This window comes from Wyeomyia smithii, chromosome 3, assembly GCF_029784165.1.
Source record: "Wyeomyia smithii strain HCP4-BCI-WySm-NY-G18 chromosome 3, ASM2978416v1, whole genome shotgun sequence".
Lineage (NCBI taxonomy): Eukaryota > Metazoa > Arthropoda > Insecta > Diptera > Culicidae > Wyeomyia > Wyeomyia smithii.
Window position 1 is genome coordinate 39,188,195 of NC_073696.1, and position 23,132 is coordinate 39,211,326.

General features: G+C 38.9%; 4 protein-coding genes across 7 annotated transcripts; 2 read left to right on the forward strand and 2 right to left on the reverse strand.

Annotated features, from left to right (window-relative positions):
- Positions 1-4,658: 4,658 nt before the first annotated feature.
- Positions 4,659-10,247, forward strand: LOC129729919 (protein phosphatase 1B). Of its 3 annotated transcripts, none has more exons than XM_055688833.1 (2): positions 4,659-4,799; positions 6,640-10,247. In XM_055688833.1, exon 2 carries the CDS (start codon positions 6,824-6,826, stop codon positions 7,931-7,933), a length of 1,110 nt encoding a protein of 369 aa, XP_055544808.1. In that variant the 5' UTR covers positions 4,659-4,799; positions 6,640-6,823; the 3' UTR covers positions 7,934-10,247. The 3 variants fall into 3 exon arrangements, with proteins under 3 accessions (XP_055544808.1, XP_055544807.1, XP_055544809.1); XM_055688832.1 differs by having other exon boundaries at positions 4,682-5,232; XM_055688834.1 differs by having other exon boundaries at positions 4,682-4,851.
- LOC129729918 (restin homolog) lies at positions 10,160-14,936 on the reverse strand. 2 transcript variants are annotated; one of them, XM_055688831.1, is made up of 8 exons: positions 14,577-14,936; positions 14,329-14,522; positions 14,080-14,275; positions 13,756-14,021; positions 12,006-13,699; positions 11,842-11,939; positions 11,024-11,766; positions 10,160-10,961 (listed from the first exon to the last, which is right to left on the reverse strand). In XM_055688831.1, the coding sequence occupies exons 1-8, from the start codon at positions 14,760-14,762 to the stop codon at positions 10,763-10,765; spliced, it is 3,576 nt and encodes a 1,191-aa protein (XP_055544806.1). In that variant the 5' UTR covers positions 14,763-14,936; the 3' UTR covers positions 10,160-10,762. The 2 variants fall into 2 exon arrangements, with proteins under 2 accessions (XP_055544806.1, XP_055544805.1); XM_055688830.1 differs by having other exon boundaries at positions 10,162-10,961; positions 11,024-11,939.
- Positions 14,937-16,080: 1,144 nt separating this feature from the next.
- Positions 16,081-17,835, forward strand: LOC129730971 (metaxin-2-like). Its single transcript, XM_055690644.1, has 5 exons — positions 16,081-16,283; positions 16,366-16,712; positions 16,790-17,031; positions 17,087-17,264; positions 17,325-17,835. The coding sequence occupies exons 1-4, from the start codon at positions 16,244-16,246 to the stop codon at positions 17,259-17,261; spliced, it is 804 nt and encodes a 267-aa protein (XP_055546619.1). The 5' UTR covers positions 16,081-16,243; the 3' UTR covers positions 17,262-17,264; positions 17,325-17,835.
- LOC129730970 (DNA-directed RNA polymerase III subunit RPC2) lies at positions 17,292-21,138 on the reverse strand. The gene is made up of 3 exons (XM_055690643.1): positions 20,816-21,138; positions 19,847-20,761; positions 17,292-19,786 (listed from the first exon to the last, which is right to left on the reverse strand). Exons 1-3 carry the CDS (start codon positions 20,882-20,884, stop codon positions 17,366-17,368), a joined length of 3,405 nt encoding a protein of 1,134 aa, XP_055546618.1. The 5' UTR covers positions 20,885-21,138; the 3' UTR covers positions 17,292-17,365.
- Positions 21,139-23,132: the final 1,994 nt, after the last annotated feature.

Genomic DNA, 23,132 nt, shown 5'->3' on the forward strand with positions numbered 1-23,132 from the left:
TAGTTCAATTTGAAACCTGAAATTGACTACTAAAACATGATCTACCGCTACTCTCTCCCACTCTGCGAGAACATACCAAGCCAGGGGGTACAATCGATATGAAAAATATCGTCAAGGGGTACGCGGACAAAAAAAGGTTGAGAACCGCTGCTCTAACGCATAAGCTGTTCCCTTCTCCGAGCTCGCACAAATCGTTGGTTGTACTTCCGGAAACAACCGCTGTTGTTTAACGAATATTTTCGCAGACTGCCAACATTTGGAAATCAAAATGTTCTCAGTTACATCACAGAGTTACGTGTTGAAACTATCAAGGGCCCTGTTGTTGCGAATAGTAATCCTACTTACATATACTTGCACAGAGTTTAATAAGTTTTTGAAGACCCAACCGGATTTACTTAAGGAAATTGCATCTCAAGGAAAATATACATTCAAGCAAAAAAACCTATTGTACCCTAGACACAGGTTAAAATTTTCATTTTCTGATTAAACTTTTCATTCAACTTTGAAGAAATAATTTGACATAAGTCATGGCTCGGATTTTTTTCATTTATGCGTTGGTGCTGATGGGAATGTAGAAGCTTCAGATAGAAAAATATGGTTTTATTCGTGAGTTTCAATCGAAAATCATCGGAAATTGCATCTATTATTTCGTAAAAACCCAAAAAAATGTATTTAATATTCCTTATATTTATTCATTTATTTTTCATTTATTCAAGTTGATTGTTTTTTTAACAGAATGTAGCTTTCGAAAGTAGCTTTTTAAAGTATCCAAACGATGTGACTTTATAACCGATTTATTGTTGTTGTTATTGTTTTACTTGTTCTAGTCCGAAAAGACACGCCTACCAGAGCTTTAATGCTCAGTAGTCACGTTCGAAAGCTAGCATGCAGAAATTCAGTCTTCATTGTATGACAAGAGGACATGCACATAAACATAAATATTGACACCTATCATCACGGATGTATTGTTCACATTGTATTTAATGTCCTTGTGTATTAATTTGGCTAAAATGACGAATTTTTGTTGTTTTTTCGGACATAAAAACTCAATCTGATTTTTTTGGAAGAGTAAACATCGCAAAGTTAATGTGAGAAAATGTAAATAGCTTCTCTGAATCAGATTATCACTAAAGTTTCTGCATGTAATAAAGAATACATTTCTTTACGGACCGATAGGTCTTTGCTATAAGGAGAAAAAAAGAATACATTTGTGCAGCAATAATATAAAATATTGTTGTTAATGCTTCGGAGCAATCAATTTTCTGAATATTATGCGTTAACGGGGTGGCTGTTTACTTTTAAGGCGACAGACCGATTATCGATCCAGTGCCGAATCCAGAATACGTCGCCATGTCCCTCGGTCTTGGGCTGCTACCCTCCAATAGCCCCTAACACCTATTTCGCGTGCAACCTCGTCGACAGCACACATCCAACGAGTGCGGGGTCTACCCTAAAGTCGACGACCTCTATCGGGATTCCTGCTAAATATAGCCTTCACTTGACGCTCATCCGGCATTCTCGCTACATGCCCAGCCCACTGAAGCCTGCCGTGTTTTATCCGCTTGACTATATCCGCCGATTTGTATGCCTGGTACACTTCATGGTTCATGCGTCTGCGCCAAACACCATTTTCAATTTTGCCGCCAAGGATTGAACGCAAAATCCTACGCTCAAAAACACCAAGAGTTCGCCGATCAGCCTCTTTCAGTGTCCATGATTCATGGCCGTAGAGAGCCACCGGAAGAATCAGTGTTATATAGAGTGCAAGTTTAGTACGGATTTGCAGACTGCGGGACCCTAGCTGGTTACGTACTCCGTAAAAGGCCCTGTTTGCGGCTGCTATCCGCCTCTTTATCTCACGGCTAACCTCGTTGTCACATGTCACTAATGTTCCCAGGTAAATAAATTCGTCGACTACTTCAAATGTTTCCCCATCTAGCACCACCGCAGCACCAAACTCCGACGGACTACCACGCACTCTGCCAGCCACCATGTATTTCGTTTTGGCGGAGTTTATGACAAGCCCTAATTTCGCAGCTTCCCTCCTGAGAGGTCCGAAGGCCTCTTCCACAGCTCTACGGTTGATACCAATGATGTCGATATCGTCCGCAAAACCGCGAAACATCAAATCAGTATCTGTCGCGTCGCGTTGCTTTCAGCCATTTGGCCACTGTTAATTATAGCTATGCGTAAACGAATCGGAATATACTAAGGTTTTTTTTCACGCGGTGGATGCGTTTCAAATTCGCATGTAAACGCGTAAAAAAGACTTTTTGGAGTTGGAAATATGACGAAAAACCGTCCTGAAATGTTTGGAGCTTATTTGATTAGATAGCGGTCAATCTAAAGATCAAAATGCCATATTTCAAATTTTCAGTATTCATACCTAAAATTTAAATTTATTTTTGAAAATGAATACAAAATTGCTCTTGTCCTAAAACGGAAAACGTGATTGAAATATGGTCGATATCTTATACCGTTTCTGAGTAATAGAGAAAAGCAATTTAATATTATAATACGTACTGAAAGACAAATCACATACAGACGTTCCAGCAGGAACAGTATTGATCGAAAATTTCGTGTAAATTTTTAAACAGAAATTCGTTTGTAAACCACGTGTAGCGCCACATAGTGATCTTATTGTTACAACAAAATATTAATTCGCAGATGTACGAAGCTGGCGTCACTCGTTACGTACTGGTAGTTCTATAAAAAATATCACACGTGTTGGGAATTCTGGACGTTTGTCTGCGGATTCGAATTGGAAGAAACAATTCGCAAAAGATTCGCGCAATCCACGAAAAAATAGAACCGTTTTACAGAAGCTACGACGAGTAAGGCCTCTGCCAGACTGAACGCCAACGCGAGCGATCGCGCGAGATTTTCGCCGTAGGTTGATGAACAGCTCTACTAACGGCTATTTATTTACCTACGGCAAGAATCTCGCCCGATCGCTCGCGTTGGCGTTCAGCCTGGCAGAGGCCTAACTCGTTTCGTTCAAAATACAGGTCGAGTCGAGTCCAGTGTTGCTGATTATCGCTTCATTATACAGTGGAATTTCGATTTTATCCAGGGTTGATATTTGTTGACACTCTTGAGTGAAACTGAAAAAAAGCATCCTTCAACGTTATTTTTTTACAATCCTTTCTGAGTTCTCTCTTCCCGCTTTTTGCATGGAAGTGAACTGTCAAAACACCTCATTGTATTTCATGCGATGGAAGTAAGACAACAAAATCAGTTTATCAGTTAACGAAGATTGTCAAGGCATCGGTCAGTGTCAGTGAAAAAGTATTTCGGTGAGGTTCATTTTGGTTGAGTGGACTGTTTGTTTTTCTTTTTCGATTTGAAGTGAAGATCATTTGGTTGGATTTGTCGTCAAATTTTATTCCGTAACCGTGAACGATGCGAGCGATCTATTTCATCTGAGTATAACAGCACGTTACTAGAACGAAAATCTAGTGTATCTGAAAGAGTGCTGCGATCATTAAAAGTGAAAATTGAAAATGATTGGCTGTAATTGTCGAAGAATTTTGCTGGGGAAAATGACTTTTATCAGCACTGATTTTATCACGGTCAAAAAAAATCCTCCCGTGAATCCAACAAAACTGTGGACTTGGTGAAATGATAAAAATTAGTATTTTTCGTTAGATTTGGCTGCTATGCAACAAAAAATACTAACCTTCATTATTTCCTCGAATACAAAGTTACGTTAGATTTACCGGAAAGTGTTTTTTTTTTTTGACCTTGATAAAATCGAAATTCCACTGTACTCAAATACGTTGTCTGCTACCAGAAGTGCTAAGTACAGTGGCAACAGAGCATGCACTCATAAATGAAACGAACGTGTTGATTGTCCCGTGCCATGGTGAGTGACTTAAGCCTCTGCCACCCTTTGTGGCGATGTATGTTTGAGTCTTGTACGAATCTATTCTCTCCAAAACCAACCGTGTTTTTTCCTTTGTAAACGTCATTGGTCTTTCCCGACGCTTCGTTCGCTTCTTTAGATTCGTTCACTTCGTTCTGATGCAAGTCGAATTGCTCGTGGGTAACTTTTTTTCGGGTGGCCGAATGTGGTAACCCAATGAGATACAATAGCAGGAGAAGAAGTAAAGAATAGAATACACCCAAACAGTTCATTGAGCACTGTTATTCGCACTTGATGATGCGATAGGCTGCAGCTATAGTACCATGTCACTAGTGAGCAGCGACGATGATGATTTATGAATGATTGTGATAATCAGCAACTTTGGTCGAGTCTACTCGTCTTCTGTTAAAGGGTCCTAGGGAGCCTATACACCAGAGAGACGCAGAGACACTCACCGTTAAGGCAACTGCCAACATCAAAACGAATAATGGCAATGCAAAATTATACAGCTCGCCTGTTTTGATGATGACAGTTGCCTTAACGGTGAGTGTCTTGTCATTTCTCTAATATACAGGCACTAGGGTTCATATGCTAACTTTTCAGTCAGCGAAAGAACATTGAGTAGGTAAACCTACCATACCAGTCTTGCCATTCCATTGTGTTCAGTGTACTGCAAAGCCGCCCAAGCCGCCGTCACAGATAGACATCACTGTGACGATGTGTGCGCAAAATCTGTGAAAACGTCAAATTTGCGCGCAAGACGGCTGTTTTTCAATGTGGTTGTGTGGCCGAGAAACGTCAGCCGCCCAATTTGTATTTTGAGCGATTTTGCTTCATAAAGTTCTTCAATACACACGATCAGATCCGCGCGACAGCAAACATCCTTTTTTCGCTTGAATTTTATCCTGCTGTACTGTACACGTCGGAAAAAACGGTGCGTTTTACACGGATAACTCACTAACAACTGAAAAATCGGAAGAATTCAGGTGCTCTGTGTTGCAAAGTTTTTTCCTCATTATTTCCTGTGACGCCGTGTCATAATATTCGCAATCGTCATTTTTACACGGGTGGACTCTGACGGGACAGAAAAAAGCTTGTTCACCAACCAGCATAACGAAAATCTTAAAATTTGAAATTAACAATAGCCACCAAAAACTATTTGGAAAAAAACAGTTATTTGCGATCCTTTATTCCAGCGCAAAATAGTGTATCAAAAAGTTTTGGGCAAATTAAGTGGTTCTTGCCAAAAATCCGTGTTACAAAACTTGGCTTAAAAAATTGAACCCCAAAAAAAGGACGGATACATCCTTTAAGGTGACAGAACATCGCATATGTAAACTACGAGAACTAATCTATCTTGCATCCAGGTACATTGAAATTGTGAATTCAAAATCCCTCGCGAACATTTTTTACAACTTTTCAACATTTCAATTACGCATTAGATAAACTTATATCTCGATTTAGTGCATTTCCCATCTGCCAAAAAGTCAATGTTTGAACAATGTGTAAATGTCTTTTGGCTGACAGTTGCAAATAAATTGATACCGACAACGCTTTGTCGATGAATTACTTGACTTTTGGCGAATATTTTCTCTATTTGAATCGCTGCAAAGCATTGGATCAATTGTGAAGAAATTTATATCTGCGATGAAAACCAGTTCGTTTTGTTTGCTTATCTGGTTTAATTGTTTTATAATAATTATCTTGTAGATAAATCGTCTTTCTCAAACCTTTGTAGGGGTAAGAGGTGAGACCATCATCATCATCATGTTCCTTTGTACATATCTGGAACAAAGTTGTCTAGTTAAAGGTTTTTTCAACTCCACCTTGATAAATAGAAAGAAGTCATTTACCGTAGCTTTGCGTATGAATGTAAATTCCTAAACAAAAAGCTGCTGGTGAAGTTGGTTGGTTGGTTTGATTTCCAACCTCAAGATAACACGATCGACTAACTTTGTATTGAAAAGACGATGCACAAACAAGTTGTCATATGTGTTAGGTAGTATGAATTGAAGTAAAAAGGCCAAACAACCCCATCTCATTGCGAGGATAGCCGGTGCTCACAGCCTCTCTCTCACTAACGTATCACATGAAAATAACCTCTATTATATATAGGTACTATACTGAAATCGTGAAAGCGTTTGCAGCAACAATTATGAACTCATGAATGAATCGTGACTGCATTTACCTATGCATGTATGTGCCGCCGTACCGAATCTCGTGACCAGTTACACCACTAATGCAGTGTACAACAAACCAATTACATACATAGCGTATATCTGTCGATCTTGAAACTGACTGACGCAATTGTTAAACGCACTAAGCGTAAAATGCATTTTCTCAGGTTCTTTGTGTTTTGGCTTTATGAACCTTAAAATACATCACATCCTAAAGAATCAGACTTGTATAATTTACGTGACACTTTTTCAAAAATTGATCATGGACTGTTAAAAACATATTTTTTAGATAAACAAAACACTAATCAATCTAATTACTATTGAGAAAATCGACTTGAATAAGTTTATAGACGCATAACCCTTCATCAATATTGAAGAAAAAAAAACAAGTAGAACGAAGTGGCTGCAAAGTGCCGAGCTCAACATTAGCTTCCCCAGCTGCGCTGAGGTCATCTCTATTTCGGTTTGTTCCCCATTGGGCTCGGTTTTGGGAGAATAGCGTTTCCGACTACAGAGGGATTAATGGGGAGCTGTATCTTATCACAAACCGAACACTAAATTTATGTCGTTTTTATTTACTTTTTTTATCAAACACAGATTGAGCTCAGCTGATTGCTCCCGGTGGACACAACTCACGAAGCAAGCAAAAAGGTACACGCTTTGTTTTGTGGCGGAAAAAGGTGTCTGTTGACCACCCGCCGCAGCAGTCGGTAAAAGGTAGTGAGTGGCCAATGTTGGTACTGTTGTGAGAAAAGCAGACTACAGTCCGAAAGTTAGGAAGATGGGTGCGTTTCTGGAAAAGCCGATGACAGCGAAACACAACGAACATGGTGAGGGAAACGGTTTACGGTATGGTGTCGGCTCGATGCAAGGATGGCGGTGCGAAATGGAAGACGCACATTATTCTAAAACCGGGCTTGGTGAGGGTTTAGATGATTGGAACTATTTTGCGGTTTTCGATGGCCATGCCGGCCATAAAGTAGCCGATCATTGTGCCAAAAATTTGCTACAGTCTATTATCAGAACACAAGAGTTTAGCAATAACGATATTACCAAGGGCATACATGCTGGCTTTCTCAAATTGGACGAAACAATGCGGGATATACCGGAGCTGGCCTCTGGGGCGGATAAATCCGGGACAACTGCAGTCTGTGCATTCATCTCGGGACAAAGCATCTACATTGCTAACTGTGGCGATTCGCGAGCTGTTCTCTGTCGTAATGGTGGACCCGTTTTTTCAACCCAAGATCACAAACCCATACTGCCAGGCGAGAAGCAACGAATCCAGAAAGCAGGAGGTTCTGTAATGATTCAAAGGGTAAACGGCAGCCTGGCGGTTTCACGAGCGCTTGGAGATTACGATTTCAAGAATGTCAAGGAGTTGGGGCAGTGCGAACAGCTGGTTTCTCCGGAGCCTGAAATATTTTGTCAAGATCGGGATTCTGCCGATGAATTTTTGGTGCTTGCCTGCGACGGTGTATGGGACGTGATGAGCAATGCTAATCTCTGCCAGTTTGTGTACAGCCGGATGCAGATTTCGGACAACTTGGAAGATATAGCAAACCAAGTCATCGACACCTGTCTGCACAAAGGAAGCCGTGACAATATGAGTATAATTATCATTGCATTCCCAGGTGCTCCCGGTCCGAGCGAAGAAGCTGTGAAGAAAGAGGAAAAACTGGAACTAGCATTGCGTAAGAAGATCGAAGAGATAATCACCGAAATGGGTCCGAACGTAGAATACGGATTACTGCTGAAACAGCTCAGCGAACAACACATTCCGGATCTGCCACCGGGCGGTGGTCTTGACGCCAAATGTTCATTCGTGTCAAAGGTATTCAAAGAGATCTGCCCTAAGCTGGCAGACACATGCGAGGTGGGCAGCTATTGAGACAACGGTTCGCTCTGGGAGACACGCGCCCAAGCTGAAGCGCGACTGGCCAGGTTGCGCCATGAACAACAGATCGGGCATGCATCACCCGGTGAGGAGCACGGAGAGTTTTTAGCGGAAATAACCGAAAATCACATTCATGTATAAAAGCGAGCAACAAGCGTGAATATTGCGAACGTGCGAGATTGAAAGTATGCGAAGAAGAAAAAAAACTATTAAGAGAGACAGAACAGATAAACATAGTGGAAACATAACCGAGAAATCGTAAGGTACATATTATTAACAATACTACATGCATAATCAAATTTTTAGGTTGGTCGTACGTTTATTTTTTTTTTTTCGGAAGAGTGACTCATTAGAATAACTGTAAAAAAGTTTACTGTAGCTAAAAACCAGAGATAGCATAACAAAAGGAAGAGAAGGAATATATAACAGTCATCTAACGTTTTAAGTCATCAGTTCAGTGAACCTTTTGAGCAAAAGAACGTAGATTTGTTTGCTCTTATCACATGTTCGGTAATTTGTTTACTCAGTTGGTTGATCCTTGTTTCTCCTTTTTTCAGTAAATAATTCGATAAATGTATATTGCATCTCTTGATTCATTGACGAAAAGTATCACTCGTGTGTTGTCTAACTAAAATCCTGAGACTCTTACCTATATGCCTATGTTCGATTTCACTTTCTTGAGATGACATAACTAAATGAACACTGTTTTTCGAAAAATCCCAAAGAGTAAACAATATCGAACAGAATGTATGTAAATTCGAAACCCCAAGAACAAGAGCAAACAGTCCCCAAAATTCTATCATCATTCTTGTCTACAGTGTACAATAGCGACAAATCGATGTACTGTGGATCTCTTGGCGAGAACATGGCAATCGTTCGTTCGTTACCTGAAACTGAAAAAGTCACTTTCCATGGAACGATATTCGGAATGTCTTCTAAACTAAAGTAAACTGTATGTTTGAAAAGGTTCAGATGACGTCATACACAACACTTCTTTGTTCGAAAACAAGTTCGACACAAATTTCATCAAGCACTGCAAAAAGACTTCATTATCATAACATTCACAAATGCGTACCTAGCAGCATCATTACACATCCTCAGAAAGACAGAAAAAGTTATACAGAAATCATACAACAAATCAAAAGACGTTTCATATTGGAAAACAGTTAGTATCGACAAAAAAAGGAATAAAATCAACCATGAAATTTGATAACCATTTGAAGTTTTATATTCGTTTATCTCACATACACTAGACCACTCTGGAGGTGAAACATTAGGGACAAAAGAGGAAACTACCCAACTAACTTACTCAAAAAAATGCGAGCTTCATTCGGTTATGACGTTTGAGTAAATTGTGTGAATTATTTTACGTTCAGATATTTTAAGGTTAAGTAGTTTCAATCTTGGCAGTCCCAACGAAGCAAGTGATTTTTACTGACAGAACGCCTAGAGATAAATTTTGTGTTCCTGTGCGCACTGAACATGTACATGTTGAATGGTGCGCAATTAATTGAAATGACTACAAAAGGATTTTAGGGTTGGATGTTTTTGCTCTATCAAACTAGAAACAAGAACTTTACTGAAGTCCAGCATCAAATGGCGTTAGAGTTGAAAACCCAACTACCATCATTGAACGAGTAGAATGAAAGTTCCGCTAGCGAGGATTATTATTATTTATACGTAAACGAAACCTACTCATGTACCTCAATGGAACGTTCCCATCTTGAGCTACGTGATTCGGTTAACCTTAACCAGACTTGTGAACGATTATTTTCAAAACTACATGTTATTTGTTCCAATGTCATTTCCACCTATATAGGTTTAAAATCGATTTACTTAACTTTGGATTATAAACACATTTACATGCGCCATACAAGGTAAACACTAAGCTAAATACTGGCGATAGTAAAAAAAAAATAGAAATTAAAAGCGAGATGAATGCCTGACGCTTGAGAATATCTTCAACACTCCATAGCGTAAGTTTAATTTATGTTGCCCAACTAAATTATTGGAGAAAAATAGAGAGAGAGAGAGATTAGGTCACAATGGATGGATCACTGCAATGAGTGGCAACGAACAGAGAGCACTGAACGGTGAAAGGAAAGTAGTAGTTTTAAAGAGATAAACTATACTATACTTATGGCACAGAAATAGCAGGACAAGTGCGTACGATAGGAGTGAATATAGTGAACCATTTCCAATATCGAACAAAAGCCACATTAGATGGTCATGGTATTTATTATTGAGCAACCCAAAACAAACTTGTAAATGGACAAGCTGAACAAATAGAGTTGGTGTTTTATTACTAGTTCGGTTTGATTTTTTGATGACATCACCTAGGTTACTGCATCTTCTATCTCAAGCGAGTCCACGAATATTGTTAACCTTTGGCGGGTTCAACACGCCTGTTAGCAAGAAAGTTTAATTTTAATCTGTGCGTTACAAAAAAAAGGGCATCGTCTGTTCCAGCACTGCTGACTTGGTGTGGCTCGTTAGCTTTATCTTAAAATCCATCGCATTAGACTGGACGTCGCAGTTCTAGGTACCGTACACCGCTGAACGAAAACGAATATCCGGGCCTCTAAACTTAGACCGATACGATTTTATTTTCCATCGCAGTGCGTTATCTGATCTACTCTGCACTCTTCGAGGCCTTCATGATGGATGGGCCAGCGAAGGAATGCCGAAACAATTCAACCAGGTAAGTTATTATGGAGAAATATATATTAGGTTTGTACATTTACAATTATTCAGATATGCTCCGAAACTCAATTGAACGACACAATTTTTACAAGAATATAACAAGAAAGAAAACATTAGAGCTCACATTAACATTTTTTTAAGCAGTAACTCTAGCTGAAGCTTCCTGGTGTACACCTGTTCGTTCCAGACGTCTTTAATGCAGTCATTGACTATGAGCGGCATTTCCTGTCGACCAATATCCAGTTGATCTATGTAGTCTTTACGCTTGGACTTGTCGTATTTGACTAGATTCTTGCCTAGCTGGAAAGCATAGTTGCTTCTGCAAAATATAACGATCGTTTATACCGAAATCAATCTACACGTAATTGATAAAAATAATACCTTTCATTAGAGTCCTTACACAATGAAGCCACATCATCAAGAAGTTTATCTAGCTTCTCTTCTAGTGCTACTATCTCTTTGCATTTCATACTGATTTCCTTCGCGTGGAAATCGGTCGAAAGCTGCTCGAAAACTTTTTGCATACCATTAAGCTTACCTATCTTATTCTCCATTTCACTTAAAGCCGGATTAAGCTGCTGGTGCAAATTTTCTTTGAACTTTGCTATCATAACAGCAGCTAAATTCGAGCGTTCTTTAACAGGCTTCGCTGCTGAAGTTTTTTGCCTTTCTGTCTGAACCTGAGACACTTTTACATGAGTACCAATATTTTCCTCATCAGAAGAAATGCGCTTGAATGAACTTCTATCAAATTGTTCGAAAGGCTTATGGTCAGTATTTGTTTTATTCTTGTCAAGCTCATCATGTATATTTTCAGTTGTGATGTTCTTCATCATAGGATAGTGGGTAGATAAAGAATCGCAAGACACTGATGTTCTAACAGGTGCCTCTCGCATTGATGAAACCTGAACACTTACATCGCCCTCTTGAGGTTCACCATTTGCTCCACCCTCGTCTGTTTGTGCTGGTCTATCAACGTTATGACTTTCTGCGATGTACTTATTTAACATGAAATTACTATGTGCATACTCCATGTTATATTTTGCGATGCCATCCCGAGCACGGCTATCAGATAAGCTCTCCGGGTGAGATCGAATGAAACAGCGACTCAATCCTGCAGATTGCTGCGGTGAAGTAGAAAGACTCTCGTTTGCCAAATGTTGCTCAATACGTTCCTTAGTTAGTTTCGGTTGAATTACCTTTTCAGTTTGTTTACATGGAGGAGTTATTGACTTTATTGAAACAACGCATCCTACACTGTTCTCCGATAATGAAGAGAATGATTCACGCTTTTGATCTGTACGAAAAAATAAAATAAACGAAAACTCTTGTAAGCTCGCTATCCTTGCTTAAATACACTTACTCTTTATTTTTTCTTGTTCAATTATCTCCATTGTAGTTTTTTGTAGAACATTTTCTGTTGGTTTGTTGAAATTTCTTAGTGTAAACATGGTGCTTGAGTCAACGTTCTCTGTGGATGCATCAATCAATGCCCTAGTTTTAGAGTTTCCTTTCATTGCATTGACGCCTGGAGTTCGTTTGCCACTTTTTAAGCCAGTCGGCATGATGGATGGTTTGTGTGTGGAATCTTTAGCTTTTGGCTCGAGTGATCGTCGATTCTGCCAGTGCTCAGATTCCATGGGAGAAATGTTAAAATCTTGGAAAGTGTCTTCCTTCGGTAGCCGTATCGAAGAGTTTTTCAACGGTATTAAATCATCATTATCTGTATGTTCTGTGTCAGATATCAAATCCACTATTGCGGACGGTTTCGTCTTACGAGGCAGAGATTTTCGTTGAGTTAACGGTTCTGTTTTCAACAGTACGGGTTGTGAAACGTTCATCTCAGTTTTAGTTTTACTTTGTAAATTTCCAGTTTTGTTACGGCGAGAAACATTACATTTATTTTTGATTGCCTTTCTATTTGGCAAAAAATCTGGATCAGCATCGTCCGGCTTCTGTTTTGCTTTTTTAGTTGTCGTGTTATTCATTTTACGTTTTTTCGTACGATCACCTGGTTCATTGAATTCGTAAGGATTCTCAGAAGGCTCGCGCTTGAAAAATCGTCGTGTAGTACGATCAACAATTTGATTTATTTTACGAATGTTGTTTTCAAGTTTTTTATCTAGAATTTTCTGCTGTGTAATACCGAAAATGCCATTATTATCAATGTAAGCTTTAAGCGATTGCTGAAATTCTTCCGAAGTTGTTATATCAGCAGATGTCTCTAATTTTTCATACTCATGGTCTTCTGCAGAAACGCCAAATTTTTCCTCTTGGGTTTTCATAGGCTTTACCGTGTTCACTAGTTTTCTCTCTACAAAAATGTTACGCTGGGTCTGCGAGTCTTTACTTGCATTTAATTCATTTTCTTCAACTTTATTGGCATATAGTTTGCGTTTTTTGGCCGACGATTCATTCGATTTGGGTTGTTCGAGCTCAGTGGGGCATCTAAGTTCTTCTGTATCATGTTTGTTGTTCTTCAGACGATCGACAGTTTTTTTTAAACTTCGCTTTTCGGTAGAAATCCTTCGTTTTCCAACCGTTTGCTGATTCGAACAGCGTTGCCTATTTAGGTCGCGGTTTATTCGCCGTTGACAATCTTCTACTAGCGGTTCAAAAACACGTAATCTCTGAACATCCTGGCTCAACGAACGAGAATGATTAAAGTCGGCAGGTATTTCGTTCTCTTTGTTACTGTCTCCCGTGCTAAGATCATTTAATATTTGCTGCCGATTTTTCTTGTGTTGTTCGATGGCCTCTCGGTGCTCTTGTAGTCTTTCCGATTGGTCGAACACAGAGGCAGCTGTAGCAGATACAGATGGAAATGTGTTTTGTAAGGACATGTTTAGCAAACCGTCTAGACACAATGAGTACGGACCATAGCTTTCTTCGTTTTCTTGATTAGTTTGGATACTAGGGAGAACCTCGGTACGAAAGCGGGTGTAATCAAATTCTGGCGATAACCTGAATATCAAGCTTCCTTTTTTGTCGACATTTATTACTGCGGGATTCAAACAAATAGCTGTGTAGCTGATTTTCAACCCAGGTTCTTCGTCACTTTTGAAAAGAATAAAAATTAAAAAACAACATCAATGCAATTTCACCTAATTTACCTGCCAGTAAACTCAACATGACTAACACTACTGTGCAACACTTCAACATTGATAGTCATCTCGTTTCGATGGTTGCCATGGTTAACAACAACCGCTGCTGAAAAATGAATGGTTGCAGGGCGAAAGTTAAAATCCAGCCAAAGAGTGCTCATATTGTTTAGTTTAGTGAAGTTATATTCATTGATTCCAAATCTTTCTACAGGAACTGATAACACATTCAAATCAGGGTTACGGGTGTGCAGTCTCATGAGAAAATTCCGACATTCCTAAACAGTAAAATAAAAGTTATTTAATACATCAAATTGCAAAATGTACAATGAATACCTCTGTCACTTGAACCGGCTTCCAATCAAGAAGTTCCAAACAGAAATCGCCCAAAATTCCAATGAAACCTTTAACGTATTCTCTACGTTCGACCGACTTGCCAGCATAGGCTAACGAACTGACATAAACCAGTTCGACCAATTGCATTTGAATTTTCATATATTTGAATTTCTTGATTTGTGAAATCAACCTTTTGCTGTAAATAAAATTACTTAAACCACAGTCATATTTAACATATGATAGCCATACATATGCGAATTACAGCACTGTAAAACATTCAAAGTTTCTTGACCAGAAATTCGTTCGAATATATCTAGTAAACCCTGTAGTCCTATAATCACCATCTGGTAAGGAACCTCTGATGTGTAGCAGATTACGCATAGAGTTCTAATAACCGTTCCTAATGCTTCTAGGTCTATCGGATAACGATCGTTCAAGTGTGACTGGAAACAAAATAGGGCAAAAATCAAAGGAATATTTGCAAGTTTATTACTTACCACAATCATCTGTAAGTGGTCGTAGAATGATGACTCAAAAAGTCTTCCGTACCGCACCAACTTGACAAAGTGCGACAGGTAACGCTTAAGTAAACGGAATTTCTCTTTCGGATTCGCATGATTTTGTTGCAGGTGGTCCAGTCGGTTTCGGAGCTTTGCGTTTATGACATCGTAACTAACCACCATATCGATAAATTTATATCAACCATTAAAAAATTACAAATTAAAATATCAAACATTCAAGTCATCCATGGAATACACGTGGTAATTTTTCGAACTTAATAACGTTTAAATTGGTTACTTAGATTAAGAAGATACCAGGCTGATACGATATCGTCAATCGTCACTAATTATTGTCGATGAATCGAGTCAGAGTTCAAAGTTATCGATTAATCAATGTCGAAATTTAATCGATCAAATACGGCTGATATCACACTTTTATTCACGGCTATTCAGAAAAAGGTAAAAATCTACTTAGGTAAAAAAAATTGAGAGATTTGCACAAAACTGAACGCGGTCTATCTTAAACACCGCGCTTGAATCAAAGGCATTTCGTTGTTAAAGTAGAAATCACTGCTGGCGACGGCAGCGATTAAAAAGGATCACCAATCACCAGAGGAACCCAAAAATCTATTGGTTCATGTACTCACTTTGTGGTGTCTATATATAGTGACTAAATTTGATAAAGTATTGATAATGAACATAATTTTGTGGTTCCGACCCTTTTGTTTGTTTAAAATGATTTTAAACTTCTTGTGCTCTGTCAAATGCCTAGCAAAAGTGCCCTTCTTATTTTAGTTCTTGTTACTGTTAATAGTATCAGTAAACAAATTCAAATACAAGAACATAATAGTGGTGGAAAACAGAGGGACCGTATTAGAGGAACTAAAAGTTTGATAAAATTTAGCTTCCACCTCAATTGGGTTGTTTAGCTATTCACGGATTTACGATTTTTATATTTCATCTGAAAGAGTGTAATTTTCTGAGCAAAACGTGATTTTTTAAAACTTTATATCATTATCCTTCGATTTTTAAATGAAGAATAAAAATTCGCTCGAAATCGCTACAATGACAGTTGGTATATGGGCGAACTGTCATTGTAGCGATTTCGAGCAGTTTTAAATCGTTATTCAAAAAGCAAAGGACAACGATAGAAATTTTTTTTAAATCACGTTTTACTTAGAAAATGCAGATCTTTCAGATGATATAAAAAACTGATATAGCTAAACAACCCAATTACCATCTTATTTCCAGCCAAATTTCGCTTCAATGTGTAGAAAAATTACAAATATGATACGTTTAAGAACAGGTTCTCAGTTCATTCTTAGTTGACAGTAATACACTAACCGATTTAATGGAATACATTCTCAACTATAATTTTAGTGAGATTTAGCGACAGGAAATCTATATGAATTAGTTTACATAAATTTCACGTAAAATAGACTCCCACGTTTTGGTGTGTATATATGTTTCTCCGCACCTTTTCATAATGTGCACCGTTGTAAGGGATTCTATTTTGTTTTGATTTTTGTTATAAGGGCTCGACACACGATCCGTCTGGCATTCTGGTGGTTATGCAAAATCAAAGAAGAGAAAAATCTCAATTAGATTCAAATTAACTTTTCTATACGCGTTACATAGTATATTTAGACTAAATACAAACGAGAATGAGTGTAATGACTAAAGAATACCTTGACAATCTTATAGGTAAGCATGATTTGTATCAAAATCTGTTTTAGGATTCCAGCATAGCATCTTCATGAAAAAAGAATAAAAACATTGTTTCTAGCATCAGAACCATGGCCTCAAACGGCTTATCTTTATCAACCGTACGAAGAGGGACAAATATTGTTGGCTGAAAATGCCAGTTGTTTGGCAGTACGGACCTATCTTAGGATGCTGGAATTGCCCTTCAATGTAGAACAACGTGCTAATGCAGAATTTATATCCCCGGGTGGTAAACGAACCAAGCTGCCTGTATTGCGGGTAGAAAACTTTACGTACGCTGAATTTGGGCCCATTCTTAGTTTTGTCGAGCAGAAAAAGTTGACACTGACCGGAAATTTATCACCCGATGTGAAAGACGACATTCGAACCAATCTTTGTTTAGTGGAACATATTTTCACAAATGCAGAGGTAAGTTTGAGCTTTAACTTGTTGATTTGATTGCACTTCCTATGGTTATCACCGCTTATATCTTCTGGATTTATTAGCAATATATCAGTTGGCTGGATCCACAAGTACGAAACGAAATAACCAAACAACGGAATGGTTGCGTCTATCCGTTTCCACTGAATCACATCCAGAACTGGCGCAAACAGCGATCTGTGTGTCGTCAACTGAATGTGGCAGAATATTTGAATTTGAAGCTCGATGAGGTAGTTGCAGAGGTGGATAAACTATGTATATCGCTCAGCTCGAAATTGGATGAGAAAACATACTTCTACGGCGATGAGTAAGGTTATAATGTGAAGTGAAATAATACCATACCATATTAATACTCTTTTTAGACCTACTGAATTAGACGCCTTGGTGTTCGGACATTTGTTTAGCATTTTTACAATGACACTACCAAACAACGTGCTGGCCATGACTATCAACAAATACAAAAACCTTACAACATTTTGTAAAAATGTTGAAGCCAAGTACTTCAAAAAATCAGCTTCTGTCGCAAAAAGAGCATAAGAGGTGCGATTTGTAGTTTACATTTATGATAGTTTAAATAAACGTTTTTTGTATTTTATTTAGCAACAAACAGCATTTAATTGATAGCAGTCTTCAATCAATAACTAATAGTTGTGCAACTTTAATTTGGGTACAATATTCATGCTGGTTAGTTCTTGGAACAACAGCTTACAAGCGTACGGCATAGATATTTTAGAAACACTGGCAGATGATCGACAATTGTGGCACCAGGAAGAATAAGCTAGTCTGCCACAAACATTGCAAACATCCACGTCAAATGCATCGGACGAAATCATCAACCGTTCCATGATTAGCATCGATGCGCCGTAAGATATCAAACAATCCCGCTCCATTTCTCCCAGACGAAGACCTCCTTCACGGCTACGTCCCTGTGTCGGTTGTCGAGTAAGTACTGCTCGGGGACCTCGGGCTCTAGCATGCATCTTATCCTGCACCATGTGCTTGAGTTTTTGATAGTAGACAGGACCGGAATATATATACATTTCAAGCGGTTCGCCTGTGATTCCAGAATAAAACACATCTTTGCCCAAATAATTAAAACCATTCTTAAACAGCTCATCCTGTAAGTCGTTACATTTTGATCCACCGAAAGCAGTACCGTAGTGGAATTTGCCCTCCAGAACACCTGCTTTGCTGCCCAATAGTTCAAGTGTTTTACCAACCGTCATACGTGAAGGGAAACCATGGGGGTTCATTACCATGTCCGGAGACATTCCGTAATCATTGAACGGGAGATCTTCCTGATCGACAATTAACCCTGTGACACCTTTTTGTCCATGCCGTGAACTAAACTTGTCACCTATTTCGGGGCGACGAGTTTGGCGAAGCAGAATCTTTACTAAAAACTCTTCGTCGTTGTTGGTCGAAACCATAACCTTTTCGATATGACTTGGTTCAGTGCCTTTGTAGGTGATGGGAACTGCGCTATAGGCAATCGGTTGCTGACCCGCTTCTTTCTGCTCTATTGGGTTGGTGGATTTGACAGCAGGCATTTCCTTGTTAACCATCGTTTGTTTTGAAAGTACTTTTTCTCCAGGAGAAATTATTCCATCCGTATCGAGACACTCGTGTTTGAAAATAATCTTGTTGGTGAGAGAGTCTTTCATCGGGCCCATGATGCGGTCGAATGTTTGATTGCTGTATCTTTTAATAGTACATTTACTATTTTTGTACACCAAGCAACGACCGTAGCCTCGATCTATTGAAGCTTTGTTAAGGATCAATGCATCCTCTATATCATACCCGGAATAGCTCATAACGGCCACGGTAGCATTCTGACCAGCAGGTAACTTATCAAAGTTAGTTAACTCGATAGTTCGCGAACGCACCATTGGTGTTTGCGGATATACAATATTGTACATGAGTGTGTCAATTCGATTTTTCTGATTGTACCCAATAATTCCCATCGCCTGCTTGCCCATAGCACATTGATATGTGTTACGAGGACTCTGGTTATGGTGAGGGTATGGGACTAGACCAGCACAAACGCCCAGCAAAGTGAACGGCTCAATTTCTAGGTGAGTTGTTTTTTCCGGATCAATATCAATTTCCTGGTAGGCGATAAATGAATCGTTCTCTTCGTTCACGTCCAAATATTCTATTAAACCGTCGTGTAGAAAATCATCAAACTTCCTGAGTCCAACCTTAAGTTGCTCGATGTGTTCTTGTTGTACCAAAGGGCGACCGCTTTGAACTATGATGTAGGGCCTGCACAGTCGACCACCGTCCGTGTGTATATAAACGCAGCGCTGGGTGAATGATGTATGAATTGATACGAACGAGCCGATTAAACCCTTTCGCCGCATCATACGAAACACTTCTACCAACCTTTTGTATCCAATAGTAACTCCCAGAATGTTACCGTTAATAAACACCATGAAAACCTTCGGGTTGTTTATGGTTTCACCACCCAGTAAACGGATGTCTTCCACACCGGAGTTATACGCTAATCGAATGACGGGTTCCTCATCCACTTCTGTCGTGATGTGTGTCATTAGGGCCAAATTCTTAACCAACCCACAAGCCTCTCCTTCGGGTGTGTCCGATGGACAGAGCATACCCCATTGACTTGGCTGCAGTGAACGAGGACCAGAGACTTTCCTGGTTTTCTCGAACTGAGAGTTAACTCTCGTCATCATTCCGAGTGCTGAAATATAACTCAAACGCGAAAGCACTTGCGTCACTCCAGCCCGTTCCATTTTGAAACGCTTAATTGTCCAGTTTCCAGTTGAAATCGCCGTTTCCAAACCTGTTGATATCAATGCGGCTCGCATGTGCTTCACGATATCGAACTGGGCAGCTTTGATTTTCGGGATATTTTTATCGGCAATCATTTTCAGCTCCCAATTGAAACGCTTAAATAAATCTTCAAACATAAGTGAAAGTAACGACCCGGCTAATTCTAATCGTTTGTTGCCGTAGTAGTCCCGATCGTCAACGGCAGATTTGTCCAACTCCGCAGCCATCACGCGACGTATCATTAAAGCAACGTAAATTGCTTTCACCTGTCAATGTAAATATGTTATACAATGTATGATTACATTTTAAGGAAGTTTAAACATTACCTGAAAATTGAAATTTGGCACAGGAACGTGTGCCAAGATAGTGGTAGCAAGTAAATCTCTCGCTTCATCAGCTGTAGTTTTATACTTGGTAGCCGCTGTCGTGAAACGTTTCGCAATAAGCTTCGAGCCCATGTATTCAAGAGCGCGTTGTTGAGTATACACCTTATGGTTAGCGGCTTCAAGTAGCGAAGGAGCAAATCGTTTCTGAGTTTCCGTATCTATTCCAACCAATTGCATAATTTCCTGATCAGATGCTATACCCATTGCTTTGAAAATAACAGCAACTGGAATCTCCTCTGTCATTGAGTTGTGCTTCAAGTAATATTTGCCATGCTTCGATAAGAGAATGGTTCGAGACTTTTTCTCATGTGTAGAACTAGTAACCTGACACTGTATGACATTGTTGTAATCTTCGGTGATCATTTTATTCCACGAAATCTGTTCCTGAATGAGAATGACCTTTTCCGTTCCCCGAATTACGAAGTATCCTCCCGGGTCCATTGGACATTCGTTGACTTTGGATAGCTCGAACTCCGATTTGCCAGTAAGAACGCAGTTTGATGAACGTAACATAATTGGCATTCGTCCGATAAGGAGATTGTTCCGTACAACGCGCTGCGTACCTCTAGTGTACTCGATATCCACCGTAATCGGTGCCGCATAAGTCATGTCCCGCAGTCGACATTCATGTGGAGTGGTCGACTTAGTATTATTGAACCCTTCTTCAACATCTGGCATGCCAATGCTGACATTGAGATATTTGAGGTAAAAGCAAGGGTCAGCATCGCTCTTGACTTCGTCGTTCGCACGGACGATGTTTTTTATATCCACATTGATGAAATAATTGAACGAATCAATATGTTGCTTGACGAGACCTTTCACCTGGAGGAAAGCCGGTACCAGTTTCCATTTGTCCTGTGAAAAAAGATTTTACAACGAAATTGATGCAAGTCAATCTTATCCACTTACCTCTAACGCTTTTTGCACCTTCTTGTAGTTTTTGCTGTCGGTGTCCCAGTGTTTTTCCCCGATACCCATTTCAAAGCTAAGCTCTCATGTACGCAATATTGAAAGGTGAAATTTTGCTGCATCCGATTCTTATGTTACTGAACTGAACAGTAGAAACTTGAAACGTAAAATTGGACTTACGCGTGTTATTCCGGTTTGCCTTTGCACAGCAAACAACGTGAATAAATTTTGTTTATACAGTTTTGACAGTTCTGTTGCTTGTATTAGCCCTGACACAAGTAAAAGAGATTTTTATGGCTGTTCGCACTTACGCGAATTCTCATTTGCAATTGTCAATTTATGTGTGAAAACAAAAGCAAAAATATTTCCCTCCTTCACTTTCGCAAGTAAAAACCAAACCAATATCAACTAGTGATGGGAAACTTATCGATACTTATCGATAATATCGATAAACACCGGTCATCGATATTATCGTTAATTTTTTGACGTTAACGATAATTATCGATATTATAAGGGTGAGCACAAGTCAGTGCAGTTGGTTACTGGAGGAGACCCAAAAGAAGGAGACCTCTCCTACCCTACCCCAGGAGTTGCTTTTGCCGCTAGGTATTTGTTGGGTGCTGCTATTCGACAAGATTTAGCATTGTTGCGGGTGGTGTAAAAGTTCGTCCCGGGTGTCACTGAGTTTCTGAGAAATAATGGTAACTAAAAAGGTATTTATAGTTTTTAGTTTCCTAAAAACAGATGAATTAGACAACTTAGTACTAGAGAACTTTAAAAAAATATCCAAACTTTTTGCACCATCTCATAGAAAACAATGATACGAAATTGTAATAAAATGCATTTTCTATGGCTTGCCAACTCTTATAATATCATGGACATGCATAGCGGCAGTCTATTGGTGATTCTCTGGTAATTGTTTAGTTTAACTTGGAACTGTTTAAGTTTCAAGTATCTGTTACCCAACAAACAATTCTTAGTTCCACTAAAAAACCAAATCAACGAAATGGTTGCGCCAAAAAAGTATCCTGATTTATACAGGGGGTAGACAAAATAATTGAGATAAATAAAATTCTCTCGAATTTTAAGTGGCCAGAACTTTATGAAAAATGGATCAATTTTGATAACCGGTTTCATTTCACTGGAAAACAGATTTATATTAGTATTACTTGGGAACTTGGTGTGACCAACCTACACCGAAAATTTTTCGGACTCAAGAGTGTGTGTCAAGGTGTACATTTTTGCAACGCATAGAACGTTTTAGGCAACTAAATTGTCTATCTAAAATACTTCATTTGAAAAAATCTGAGATCACCGATCTTTTCTAAAATCATTTTTTGTTTTTAAAATTATATTTTTTTCAGAGTAGAGATCTTTAACTCATTTTTTATATTTTTGAAGGAAAGTTCAGATAATTTTTACTAAGATATATTGTTTCATAAGAAAAAAGCTCAAATACAGTTAGGTTTTCTTACGCGGGGGATACATGCCTCGTGAAAAAACCATGTTAATTCAAAAATCCGCTTGAAAAACCGCTTTAATTCAAAAATTCGCGTAAAAAACCACGTTAATTTAAATCTGCTTAAATAACCTTTTAGAGGAAATCCGCGTGAAAATAAGCTGACCTTTCTAAATGTTAATCCAGATAAATTTTCAAACGCAAGTTTGCAAAGTTGCTTGGTTTAATAAGACCTACACACTCACAATGTTCGATTGAATTCTGCTAGAGTACTGCAAGCTCAGAAAAATATAGTACCCAACAGGGAAAATCCGCCAAACCCATACTTAATAAATTCATACCTCGATGATTCCTTGGCGAATTTTCAATCTTTGGCTACAAATGAACCCGAAATAAATTCTTATTTATTGACAACATATAAACTTAAGTGAAACAGAATGTCAGAAAAAGTATTACGCGTTGCAAAAATGTACACTTTGGCACACACTCCGGAAATCTGAAACATTTTCAGTGACCCTTGGTCACGTCCAGTTCTCAAGTAATACTAGGAAACTAGGACAGTTTTCCAGTAAAATGAAACCTGTTTTGTCAGAATTGATTCATTTTTCGTGAAGTTTTTGCCATTTAAGAATTGACAGAATTTTGCCTGATTCAATTATTTCCCTTATTATACAACCTTCAAAACGAACTTCGGCTTGAAACTACTCCGTAGAAAGGGTATGCCGGTTCTGGCATCTACAACATCTTGACACTATTGGCCAACGATCAGAGCATCGAAAGAAAGCCCGGTTCAGGACGGCAAACGACCCTGAGCGACAAGAAGCTTCAAAGGATGCTGAAGAGGAAGACCGAGAGGAA

What these genes read in the sequence shown, in the direction of transcription:
- LOC129730970 (XM_055690643.1), bottom strand. Translation starts at nt 20,884, where the DNA reads ATGGGTATCGGGGAAAAACACTGGGACACCGACAGCAAAAACTACAAG. An exon ending in AGGTGCAAAAAGCGTTAGAG is followed by an intron (nt 20,762 to 20,815) that starts GTAAGTGGATAA and finishes CTTTTTTCACAG; the next exon opens with GACAAATGGAAACTGGTACC. An exon ending in TGCCAAATTTCAATTTTCAG is followed by an intron (nt 19,787 to 19,846) that starts GTAATGTTTAAA and finishes TTACATTGACAG; the next exon opens with GTGAAAGCAATTTACGTTGC.
- LOC129729919 (XM_055688833.1), top strand. Translation starts at nt 6,824, where the DNA reads ATGGGTGCGTTTCTGGAAAAGCCGATGACAGCGAAACACAACGAACAT.
- LOC129729918 (XM_055688830.1), bottom strand. Translation starts at nt 14,762, where the DNA reads ATGGTGGTTAGTTACGATGTCATAAACGCAAAGCTCCGAAACCGACTG. An exon ending in ACCACTTACAGATGATTGTG is followed by an intron (nt 14,523 to 14,576) that starts GTAAGTAATAAA and finishes TTTTGTTTCCAG; the next exon opens with TCACACTTGAACGATCGTTA. An exon ending in CATGTTGAGTTTACTGGCAG is followed by an intron (nt 13,700 to 13,755) that starts GTAAATTAGGTG and finishes TCTTTTCAAAAG; the next exon opens with TGACGAAGAACCTGGGTTGA.
- LOC129730971 (XM_055690644.1), top strand. Translation starts at nt 16,244, where the DNA reads ATGAGTGTAATGACTAAAGAATACCTTGACAATCTTATAG. An exon ending in ATACCTTGACAATCTTATAG is followed by an intron (nt 16,284 to 16,365) that starts GTAAGCATGATT and finishes CATTGTTTCTAG; the next exon opens with CATCAGAACCATGGCCTCAA. An exon ending in ACATACTTCTACGGCGATGA is followed by an intron (nt 17,032 to 17,086) that starts GTAAGGTTATAA and finishes TACTCTTTTTAG; the next exon opens with ACCTACTGAATTAGACGCCT.